The sequence below is a fragment of the Orbicella franksi genome, chromosome 4 (assembly GCF_964199315.1).
Source record: "Orbicella franksi chromosome 4, jaOrbFran1.1, whole genome shotgun sequence".
Taxonomy (NCBI): Eukaryota; Metazoa; Cnidaria; class Anthozoa; order Scleractinia; family Merulinidae; genus Orbicella; species Orbicella franksi.
Genome location: NC_138148.1, coordinates 6,117,301 through 6,128,958, shown reverse-complemented (window position 1 = coordinate 6,128,958; position 11,658 = coordinate 6,117,301). Strand labels below are relative to the sequence as shown.

The window sequence follows — 11,658 nt, the reverse complement described above, 5'->3', positions numbered from 1 at the left end:
TGTTTAATCATGAGTTCGAAGATGATGGATTTAACATGCATCTGAACGATTTGTGATGTGACGTCATAGTTTTATGTGAAACACTTATGGAAGTGCAATAAATCCTTATATAATAATTTATGTTTTATTGTCATAGTGTTAGTGCTCTGAAAGTTACAACGTGTTCGAAGGCCTTAAAATCTCCACCACGGCCTCAAAGGACTCTAAGAAAACAAGTTTGGGGAGGGATAATTAAAACTAAAAATAGTAAGATTTAAAAACTGCTGAAAGTTTTTGATGCCATTGGGTTTTAATTATATGCGATGAAAACTCTGACGATGTTAAAGGATTATTATTGTGTTGTAGGGTGACAGTGAATTAAACCGTTTCTTGAAACTTTATTATTTCTTGTCAATATACCAAGATATAACCCATGGCTTTAATGCTTTTGTTTCCACTATCTGCTTTGATCCTTGCCTTGTTTCCACACGTGTTGGAGTCATGACGTTTTCTTCCTGTTCCAAACCCAATTCTGGAATCACAAGTATGGCAGTCTTTTTCATTATTTCCAAGGATGCCGATTCTTGCTTTTGAAAAGAAAGGAGTACACACAGCATTGAAACCTTCCTTGTTACAGTTTCGCTGTAAGGATGCCTGTGAACCAATCAACTTCTTCCACGTGTTACGGCCCAGTGAGGTGTTGCGGTATTGCCCGTCAGCGATCAGCGAGTGGATGGAGCTGGCCTGCTTGTTGATGACGATGGAGTTGATCTGATTGCGGACCTTGGGGAGAGATAATTGAAACTTAAAATGGTAAGGTTTAAAAACTGTTGAAAGTGTTTGATGCCATTAGGTTTTAATTATATGCGATGAAAACTCTGACAATGGCAAAGGACTATTATTTTGTTGTAGGGTCACAGTGAATAAGGACCGTTTGAGTGCATATTTATTATTCCTTATCAATGTACCAAGTTTCTATGTTAGTTTCTTTTCACTGCACCAAAACGAATCCCATGGCTTTGAGGTGTTTCTTTCCATTATCTGGTGTTTTTTAAACCTTTTTTTGTTTTCCATGTCACTGCACCAGGATATAACCAATGGCTTTGATGTATTTGTCTCCATTATCTGATGAGTGCCTAGCGACGTTTCCACACGTGTTGGGGTTATTACGACGCCCTCCTGTTCCAAACCCAATTCTGGAATCACAAGAAGTGCAGTTGATTTCATTATTTCCAAGGATGCCGATTCTTGCTTTTGCAGAAGTACACTTAGCATTGAAGCCTTCCTTGTTACAGTTTTGCTGTAAGGAGGCCTGTGAACCAATCATCTTCTTCCACGTGTCGCGACCCAGTGTGGTTCTGCGGTATTGCCCGTCAGCGATCAACGAGTAGAGAGAGTTGGCGTGCTTGTTGATGACAATGAAGTTGATCTGTTGGCCGATCTTCATACCAAGACAGATCTTGGAGAAGGATGTGTTCCAGTAGGTCGGTAACTTCGTCTCTTTTGAGTCAAACCCAGTCTCCCCTCCAGGAAGGTTGTATTCAGTTTTGTCACTCCAGTGCGCTGAGTCATAATGAAATGTGCTCTGAGGAGGAATATAAGAAAATAAGCTTCCCAAAACCTGTTTCTATTGAATGGAATTTACCAAATTAGAGATAACTTAAACAGTTTTCACATGTGATGCATGGCTTAAAAGGGATTGACGAAACAACTGAATATAGTGAATTGAGTTTTGAAAGCCTTGGCTTACAGTTATAATATACCTTGCTGCCGTCAATCTTCATGACCGGTGTCCATCCTCCATCTCCACATCCAAAATCTCCCAAGTGACAGAGAACAGAAATTGGTTTTGAGTCAACATGGAGCGTAACCAACTGACTCACCCTCGAGCTGTGAAATAGAAAAAATATCTTTCAACAGGCTTCCTTTAAATCGGCCATCTTCTGTGACTAGGCTTAAGTAATTTGGGCTTTTGATTTTTACATTGTAAAGGTCACAAAAAATAAAATAATTACTCAAATACTATTGGCTCTAAGAACCACGGGTGTGCCCCTTTGTATCAGCTTGGGACGTTTTTTAAAAGCAATAAAATGTATTCTACTTATTAAATGATTAACTATGTAGTTTATTTGTTTGAGTCCCATTCCTCATTATCCAAGTTGTAAAACATCTTATGTTAAGTTGTTTTTCTGTAAATAGTGTGCAATAATAGAAAAACTGAAACTGAAAATGAATTTTGTCTGGAGTGGACTCCATTTCCAGCCGTTTTCGCAGTCCGGTTGTGAGTCCTCTCCCATGGTGTGGGTGCGGCCTCCGTGCGTGCTTTGAACACTTTTCCTGAAACGTTCAATGACTTACTTGTGTAGTTCATAGAGTTCCTTGCATGATTTTGCGGGACCTACAGTAGAAGAATTAGAAAACAAAACAACTCAATGAAAAGTAATTTAATTTAGAAACAGGCGTGTTTGCCGGTTTTACTTCTTCTCTCCCCATCTAACTGACCATGGGTTTCGAGGATACACGTATAATCACCACTGCATCATTTTAACGTTTCAAGCAAATTAGTAAGATGAGAAGGAGTTGGTGTAATACTCTTTTGTTAGCATTCAAGCCGCATTGAAGACAGTATAACCTTGCTTTTCCGTTTTGACACACACGTGTTTCACAGCGACAAGACCTATCCCATAATACTTGTTACAGGCAGCCACAGACAGCCCAGCAGACATTACAGTTGGAGTTTGTGCAATTGGTGTTAACATCACGAACATAACTGGATGGGAAAGAACAGTATGTTTCGGAATACTGAAAACTCATAAGATCTTCCCCAGTGTTTTAACTGGAGTAATTAATTTATCTATGGTATACTGTTATGTCATTGAGACGGAATTCACCAGAAGTTCGAGTAACAAGTGGACAAGAACTTTGTACCAAGATTATTTACATCGTATTGCAAACTTCACTACGACTGTTTTAAATATCTTGTCAAAAAAAAAAATCATTTCTAGCAGCACCAAACGTCGAAAACGAATGTTGCATGAACTTTGCATGAATCACTTGAAAGTACTGGTGAAATGAAACTGATGATACAATTTTACATGTGTTTGCAGAATTTCTCTGAAATTTGAAATTTGTTTTCTCTCGTTAATTCCCAAGGGAAATTGTTTTCGGTGTTATTTCAGGCAACTATTTATATCTTTAGCTTTACGAAAATGTTAAAAGGACTGTAAAATACATAAAATTATTCTGGTACCAGATTTTTGTCCACTAAGAATTGAAATTGCTCGATTTTCTATGGTATTTCGTCTTAATTTATTATGTAAGATAAGTGATAAAAATATTTACCAAATTGAAAAGGGAGCCTAAAAGATAAAGACAATAAAATAATACCAATAACCTTAAAGAACTGATTTAACCAATAATTTAGGGTGAATTGTATCACATTATTTGTTCAGTGTTGCTTTTAGTTCTATGATCAAAAAAAAAAAAAAAAAAACATTTCGAAAGTAACACAGTCAAATTTGTTCTGAAACTTCCTTCAGATTTTAAATTAACTATGCTCATGGCTAGAAATCTTGGACATCAGTCGGAGCTGCTAACACTTGACCTGCCACTCACAGGAGTGCACGCATTGGCTGGCAAGAAACATGCAATTAAGCCTGACATCTGAACAACATGACGTCAGTACTCGTGGGAAGAGATCGATCGGGTTTTTCGCTGTTTTAAAGTTTTGTGGGGCATTTCTTTAAAAGAAATTTATTTGAGTATTTGCCAAACTGCCAAAAGAAATAAATTTCTGGTTGTTTGTGTTCAGTTCTGACTTTCTGCTTTGATTTTGGCGCCGCGTTTTAGCGCCATCGGGAGAGCTTGGTCTCAGATCTCCCATTTATTTAATTTTTGGGGGGCGAACAGGTATAAAAAGAGACTGGAACCTAGAAAGCCAGGCAACCCAGAACAAAACAACGTGGCTAATCAAGGAAATATACTTTGCTGGTGGATTTCGCTGCACGGTTTATCAGGAATATCATATTTCGTCGACCAGAAAACACGAAAATTAAAGAGAAACAAGTTCTAAAAACGTAATGGATACAAAGCCCTGAGAAAAGTTAATCACTACGTCTTAAAGTTTGGCCTCCACGGTTTAAAAATCGAAGTGAACAAAGTTGTTACACTCTAAAAGTTTTAGGCGAAAGGACATCTAGTGAGAGCTGGTGATGTTGCTCTCGCACTGCGGCCATACTATTACTAAATATCATCATCTGTATTATTATACTTAAAAAACACAACGATTAAAACATGGAAGCCGACAATTTCCCAACAGTATTTTTGGTCTCGGGTTATACCAAAAGACAGTCAGTGAACATTTGGAACTTTGCACCGGAGTAACGAGGTATGCGGGATGTTAAATCTGTTTTCTCAGTGAAATATTTAAGTCATGACGTGAGAAATTACGTGACTCGCTTTTGCTTCATCTAGCCTTTTCAACTGAGCGTGCGTGTCCGAGATTTCTAGCCATGCAATGTCATCCGGCGTTTTATCATGCTGCTTTTTAAGGTGGTGTCCAGCTGCCCATCTGTTGTATTCCTCAATTCGTTGGTGTAGCTGTCGAGTCAAGTATAGCCGACATAACCTGCATCGCAAAGGTCACACTTTATTATTTACTTAATTATTTAAATTTACCTTTATGACACTTTGTTCCTGTGAATCCAGGAAGACAGATACAACGAAAACCTTTACTGGTAAATCCAGCTTGACAGGTTCCATTGTTCAAACATGGGCTGCTACTACAGGGATTCTGTTAAGAGAAAAAAGTCAACTCGAGGTATCTTCTATTAGACTGAATTTCAAAGTACATGAGAGGATTCTGGTGGTTGAAGCAGGTTGTAAAAAAATTTAAATACACATTAAACGTCTACCGAAGACAGCAGCAAATAGCAAATTGGAAGGAGTTCAAAGAACAACTAAGAACAAGGATTTTAACTGGAAAACACTTATTTTAAAATTTTCCACTGCTGGCTTTTTTTATTGACTGCAAGTAATTAGGAGCCTTTTGTATTACATTACCTCGATAGCAAGATAGTTAAACGCCGGTTTATTTACAAGAGAATTTGCAAACTGGTTTTCATTTGTAGCGTTGTTCAACTCGCATTTGTGTTTTCCGTCTTCCAATGGTCCTAAATTGATGGACACACAATTGGGCTCCATATAGCACATCAAGCGACAGCTCCCTTCACTGGGCACCTCCGCACTCCTGATCACGTGGTTCTTCATTGCCTTGTTTGCGACTGGTTCCTTGAACACAATTATGCGACCTTCGTCGTCTTTGAAATACACAAATTAAAACTTCATATTAAAAATGCAGAAAGGTATAGTTTACGTGGATGCTTCTCTGAATACATTTTTTTTTTCTGGTAGAGAAATGCATATTAGAATTTCTGTTGATAATTTTAATCTCCAATTTTTACTTTAGTTTCTCCCCCAAAATTGTTTGGATTTCAAGGGCTTTACATGCTGCACGGTGTTCTTCCCAGATTGTGTTTATGTCAACATTAAAACTATAGTTTCGGACGTTGAATTATAGACTATCGATTAGTTGCACCTAATTCAATGGACACATAACATCAAGCTGGTTAATCGCCAAAGTAAACCTGTCTTCGCGGAAAGTGGCAATATATATATTTTTTTAGAATAACGGCATTCTCCATAGTCCCTGACGTGCACAACACACGGTGCACTTGTCGGTCACTATCATCTGAGATGCCAGAGCACGCAGGCGATAATCCAGTATTAAATATTTCCTAGAGCATATTAAATGCATTGCGTACGAAATCAATTCTTCATGGATATGAAAGGCCTGCAGCCTTCTACTTTGGGTGCATGGACCAGTGAAGATGGCCGAAAGGAAGTCTAAAATCGATCTGAGAATATAAGTACCAGACAACGTGAGGACTTACCAGAGTAAGCACAACATAACGAGAAAATGATCCCAAGCGAAATATAAAGGATGTAGACCATGATTGCATTTTTCTGCTTGAAGTGAATGGTCGTTAAAGAAGACATCATCTTTTTGATAGCGGCTGAAGAGTCTTCCGCAGATGATCTTGTTTCAAAGAATAATGTTAATGAAAGTTTTTAATGATTCATCACCTTGTGTTGGCAAAATTAAACAAAGCAATTGTTATATACATAACTCAGCGGTTATGTTTTGGCGAGTGACAGGTGAAAGTCAACTAATTAATAGTTTTAAGATGGCAATTTGGAAAGTTTACCATAGCGGACGGCTAATGGCTAACTTTTTTCTCTCCAGGTTGAAATGCTAAAACTACCGAAAAAATTATTCTAATTTTACGGGTGACATAAAATTTATCTTTAATTTAAAATTTTACATGTGAAATTGCAAATATAATTGCCATGGCAACGTTTGATGCAAAATTTCCCGATACAATGAAAAAGTCAAAACCCACGATCGTAAGTGAAATTTATAACCCACGATATTAAAATGCTGTTAAGTAGTATACTCGTAAAATTAAGAAATACTTTCACTTGCGTTTTGTCAAAATTCAAATAATTTAGAATTTTGTCAAAAAGCGCGTGAAATTATTTCGTAATTCCACTTGTCTTCTTTTTCTTATGCAACAGCCATGAAAATTACATGTATGTTACTCAGGAAATCTACGGATTATTACATACTTTTACTCGACAAATTTTGGCAAGTTTTAAAGTTACAAATGTTCTAGATCTCTCATTTCCCCGTAACCATGGTAACCTGCTTAATAGGATAACATCACGAAAGTAATTTCTCCTTGATCTTAGGTTTCTTTGTTTGTATAAATTGTTTAGACAAAAGTTGTCCTCTAGGTATTTTTGGTACCCGGTAGTCTTTCGTTCTTCCGTTGCTTTATCGAGAGAAACGTTGTTTCAGTGTGAGGGAAGAAAAAAACGTGGCCGCACGTAATCTTTGTTTGTTATCGCGCTGAAACACTAACCGTGGGTCAATTAGCGCTTAATTTAATCTTAACCACTAATAAACACTTTTAGCATCGCCTGGTGCGCCCATCTAAGTCGATTCTATGTTTTTTAATTGTAGAACAAGTTTTCCTCAGAACAGCTGCATCCGTTTTAACAGAATTCCACAAAGAGGTTTGTTGGTTATAAATTTTAATGTGGACTAACTTTAAAAAGTTCTGAAAAACACAGTAATTCCATTCAAAACTGATGGATCGCCAATTTCTAAGTTCTAGTCTTATTTACCGCTTACGCGTAGGATACAGGTTTATGAGTTGACTATCCGGTGTTAAAATGCCAAAAAAAGGTGTATGAAGGTTAGAAGTTTACTTTACTCATGTCATGTTTCGACATGTTGTCGTTGTGCTATTTCCAGGCAATATGCTAGGCACTGTGTCGTCTAGTCAAGAAGCCGTAAGCTTTTCCCTAATACCACTGTAGAATACCACACAGCGACAATAGTGAAATCACCAAATTCACTTCACTTAACTTCTTTGTGCCTCGTGGCACATAAGGCCTCCACAGAATGCCTCCAATTTTCTCTGTTGGCTGCAGCAGCTCTTGCCTCATCCCATGTACGCCATCGATCCTCTCATGGTGTGAGGAGTGACCACGACGTCCCCCAGATCATTTGAAATTATTCTGCTTCTGGTTTCGGTAATAATATGTTTTTTACAGGAGCGGGTTATCAGCCCGCAGCCCAACCCCCAACCTGGAGGACCAGGGAGCCTCTTCGTCTGACCCCTACCCTTTGACCTGTTCGGCATGGGTGACCCTACCAGGTGCACATGGCACCCGCCGACATGGCTCTAGGGGTCACTGGGGCACGCAAACCACTCCACCACGATCAGGTGATGACTCCATGGAGTGGGAAATCACCAAATAAGCTGGAAATAAATAGAGAATATTACATGGTCGCGCGGAGATAAAAAATTTTCTCTTCTCGTGTTGAAAAATATTTCATGAGTTAGCGTAGCGGTTTTTTGTTATATAGAATTCTCACAATATATAACGACGTTTTTGGCGATTTTCCGAAGATTTTCGAACACTTTCCAAAGATTTCCGAAGATTCTCCAAACTTTGTCCGAAGGCCAGACTAACGAATCCGAACATTTTCGAAAATGACCGAAGATTACCGAAAACTTCCGAAGAAGATCCGAATATGTTTCGATCACACACCAACAAATTTAAGTACAGTCAAAAAGGGAAGAAATGTTATCAAAAATGATATCATTACGTGTTTGGATAAATTTGATATCTCCACCTGCTGGGATATTGCTACCACTCGGCATACCACTAACTTTAGATTAGAGATTAGCTTGGCTCGGCAGACTTTTTGCCGAAGGCTCATCTCCGTGGAAGGCGTTTTTTAATCATCTAATCAAAGAATTCGACGGAATTTTCCTATTTAGGTTTAATTATGATATCAAAGAATATAATATTAACTCTATATTTGATGATTTTATAAAGAGCTCCTTCGGTAGTGGGAGATTTTGGAACAGAATTTTCGACAAAACCTCTAATATCTGAGTGCAATATATGGAACAATAAAAACGTTAAGATAGATTGTAAAACCATCTACTATCCACATTATGTAGAAGCTGGGATTTTAATTTGCAAACATATGCTATTAAATATGAGCAACTTAGAATCCTATAATATTGCAAAAAGAAAAGGTCTGAGACAATGAAATTTCTTAGCTTGGACCGGAAATTCGCCAGGCTATTCAACCCGATCTAAAACGTTTAGAGTTTAATGAAAACGCATTGAACTCCTTAGAATATGCAATTTCTTTTTGTTTTTGAACCTCACAAGGATAAAATAAAGAAGTGGAAAAGTAAAAAAAGAAAAAAAAGCTTTTATAGGTCCAGTCACTAATTAATCGTAGTTATAACAAATTTCGGAATTAAAAATATCTTTTGAGAGCTGACAAATGGGCGCGCGGAGAACCAATGACGATCGAGAATATTGTTATAGATACGATTACAGACCGAATTGGACGACACGAAGTCTTATTTCCAATTAATCATAAAAATTACAATTTCCGAGAAACGAAGAATAGTCAAGTTAGAAAGATAGGGAAAGTTTGATTTGATTGATTTAAATTACAACTCTGAAAGTGATTGGTTGATTTAAACTACAACTTTGAATGTAATTGACTTATTGAACTGCCCGATAACAAACTGTCCGATAACAACTGGGAAAGTGAATTAGTGGAAAATAGGAGTTTTTTAAACCAATCAGAATCGAGGAAATTGTAGTTTTTTATGATTAATAACGACAGCGTTACAGCATGTTAGGTTTCCTTTACAAAAAATGTGTAGATAACATTTTTACCTTATGCAAAATGACGGGCTGACTCAGCTGCGGATCAGGAATGTAATGAAATAATTTTTTTCCACCAAATGTCTGTCATTCAATAAAACGCCAGATGAAAAATACTCCAAACAGTAATTGTGAAAAAAAAATATATAAAGAAGTTAAAATAGAGTACTCTTTTAAAGGAGTAGAGTATATTATTTTGGCAACGGCTTTTGGCAACGAGCGTGGGACAAACTTATCACTACTCACGATGAATTCGATAGCGTTGATACTAGCAGTATGCAGGACACCTGTCATATATGAACTCAGTTAAATGACCTTGCTCGCCATGAGTTCTCGTAGCTCAGTGGATAGAGCGCCCGCCCGGTGTTCGGGAGGTCATGGGTTCGATTCCTGTCGGGGACTCAGAATTTTTCTTTGTCCCACGCTCGTGTCATGTTGATTAATTCACCTTCACATTTCATTACCGAGCTTAAAATTCACCATCTTTATTAACTTATCAAAACTAAAATTTGCTGCAGAAAGTAGAACCCTAGACTTGCAACACTATATTTTGCTGCGAGACAAGTCGGTCACAAACGTGGTAATACGCGCAACAATGTGTTTCAACTTGCAATGCAACAATGTTGCGAGACAAATTTAAGAAAAATGTTGACCGTATTACCGGACCTTAAGGAGCCTAAAATGACCTTGGAATATTAAGAATTTAACTGTAAATAATTATTTTACAACTGAATTTTTATTGCGGGTTCTAAAGGTCACTGACTGCAAACAGGAGCCCACTGTATTACCTCGATAGCAAGATAGGTGAAAGTTGGTTTATTTTGAAGGAGAGATGCAAACTGGTTTTCATCTGTAGCATTGTTCAACTCGCATTTGTGTTTCTTCCCATCCAATGGTCCTAAATTGATGGACACACAGTTGGGCTCCACATAGCACATCAAGCGACAGCTCTCTTCACTAGGCACCTCCGAACTCCTGATCACGTGGTTCTTTATTGCCTTGTTTGCAACTGGTCCCTTGTTCCACGTCTTCAGAAGAAACAAATAAAAACATTTACCACAAGTTTTCAAAAGTAGATTGCAAACAAAAAGGAATGATCTTTGAGGATTTTTCGCGGTACAATTATTTTCTGATAAGAGACTGCATATCAGAATTTCCGTTGACCATTTTGTTTTATAAATTTTTCATTCAATTCACTTTAAAAATAGTTTGAATATACCGGGTGATTTACGTTCCAAATTGTATTTATGCTGACATTCATACTTTGTTTTTCCTCATTTGAATTATTTTGATTATTATCGAATCGAACCTAATTCAATGGACCAATAACATCACGCTGGTTAACAGGCCAAAAAAGACAAACCTGAGTCTTCTCCGGGGAATGTAACAATATTTTTCTTTTCTCATAAAATAGCCTATTCCAGAGTCCCTAAAACGAAAAACCAGTGGCTCAGGTTTGCTCAGTGCGTTTGAATGTTGTCGTCATTAAAAAAATGCTGGCCTTGAAGAGACAACAGTGCAGAGAGTTTTACTAGTGCGTATTCATGATGTGTTGCACACGACGTCAATTTGGCCGCGGAACATGAAAAACCAGGCTAGTCATCGCTTGCTCTGCTAGCATAGACCAAAGAATACTCAAACAGATTACTCAAACTAAGTTAATAAATAACGAACTTGAAGAGCAGGCTTACCATGGCAACCACAGCATAACGAGGAAATGATTCCATGTGAAATATAAATGATGTAAGTGATAATTGAAAATTTATGCTTAAATGAAATCTCTTTCAAAGAAGCCATCATCTTCTGGATGGTTCACACAGTTTCAGCAAGTTTCCGCTTTTAGTTTGACTACAGATGTTCTTGAATGTTTTAAAGAGTGTTAATATCATATTCCTAGTGTTTGGGTAGCAAGTATTGACAGTATATATTGAATAGAGTGGTTGGTTCATTTTGTAGCAGGTAGCAGGTGAAAATTAGCTAATTATCAACTGGACAATTTGACAATTGGCTAAGCCTTAACTTTCCTTTACTGGTAAAAATATAACCTAATTAATTATGTTGGGTAATTACAGCATACAACTTAGAAATTATAAGACGGGCCGCCGGGCGGAAACGAATATTACCCAATATTTTAGAGGCCCGCTTACCAACACCCTTACCCTAATTATGACCAAAATCTGCGATTTTCATTACCCGACCAAACATTCATTTCCCTATTTATGACCTGACCCTTAATTCAATACCCTTTACCAGACCTGCCTAGTCTACGAGTAGTCCCTCTTTCGCTTAGTTCGTCATGCGTGACGCGAAAGAAAACTACGAGAAAAAAATGGCCGCGCGAAATCCTGGGGG

At 37.6% G+C, this 11,658-nt stretch overlaps 1 protein-coding gene across 1 annotated transcript; it reads right to left on the bottom strand.

Moving 5' to 3' along the window:
* Window positions 1-307: 307 nt before the first annotated feature.
* Window positions 308-5,973, bottom strand: LOC145484357 (putative skeletal organic matrix protein 5). Its single transcript, XM_081462978.1, has 5 exons — window positions 5,041-5,973; window positions 4,657-4,771; window positions 2,338-2,377; window positions 1,743-1,869; window positions 308-1,564 (listed from the first exon to the last, which is right to left on the bottom strand). Exons 1-5 carry the CDS (start codon window positions 5,245-5,247, stop codon window positions 1,055-1,057), a joined length of 999 nt encoding a protein of 332 aa, XP_081319104.1. The 5' UTR covers window positions 5,248-5,973; the 3' UTR covers window positions 308-1,054.
* Between the last annotated feature and the right edge of the window lie 5,685 nt (window positions 5,974-11,658).

Bases quoted from the DNA above. Each gene is read 5' to 3' on its own strand.
- LOC145484357 (XM_081462978.1), bottom strand. From the start codon at position 5,247: ATGAAGAACCACGTGATCAGGAGTGCGGAGGTGCCCAGTGAAGGGAGC. The intron at 4,772-5,040 runs GTAATGTAATAC...TTCTCTTAACAG, and splicing joins TTAACTATCTTGCTATCGAG to AATCCCTGTAGTAGCAGCCC. The intron at 1,565-1,742 runs GTATATTATAAC...ATTCCTCCTCAG, and splicing joins TGAAGATTGACGGCAGCAAG to AGCACATTTCATTATGACTC.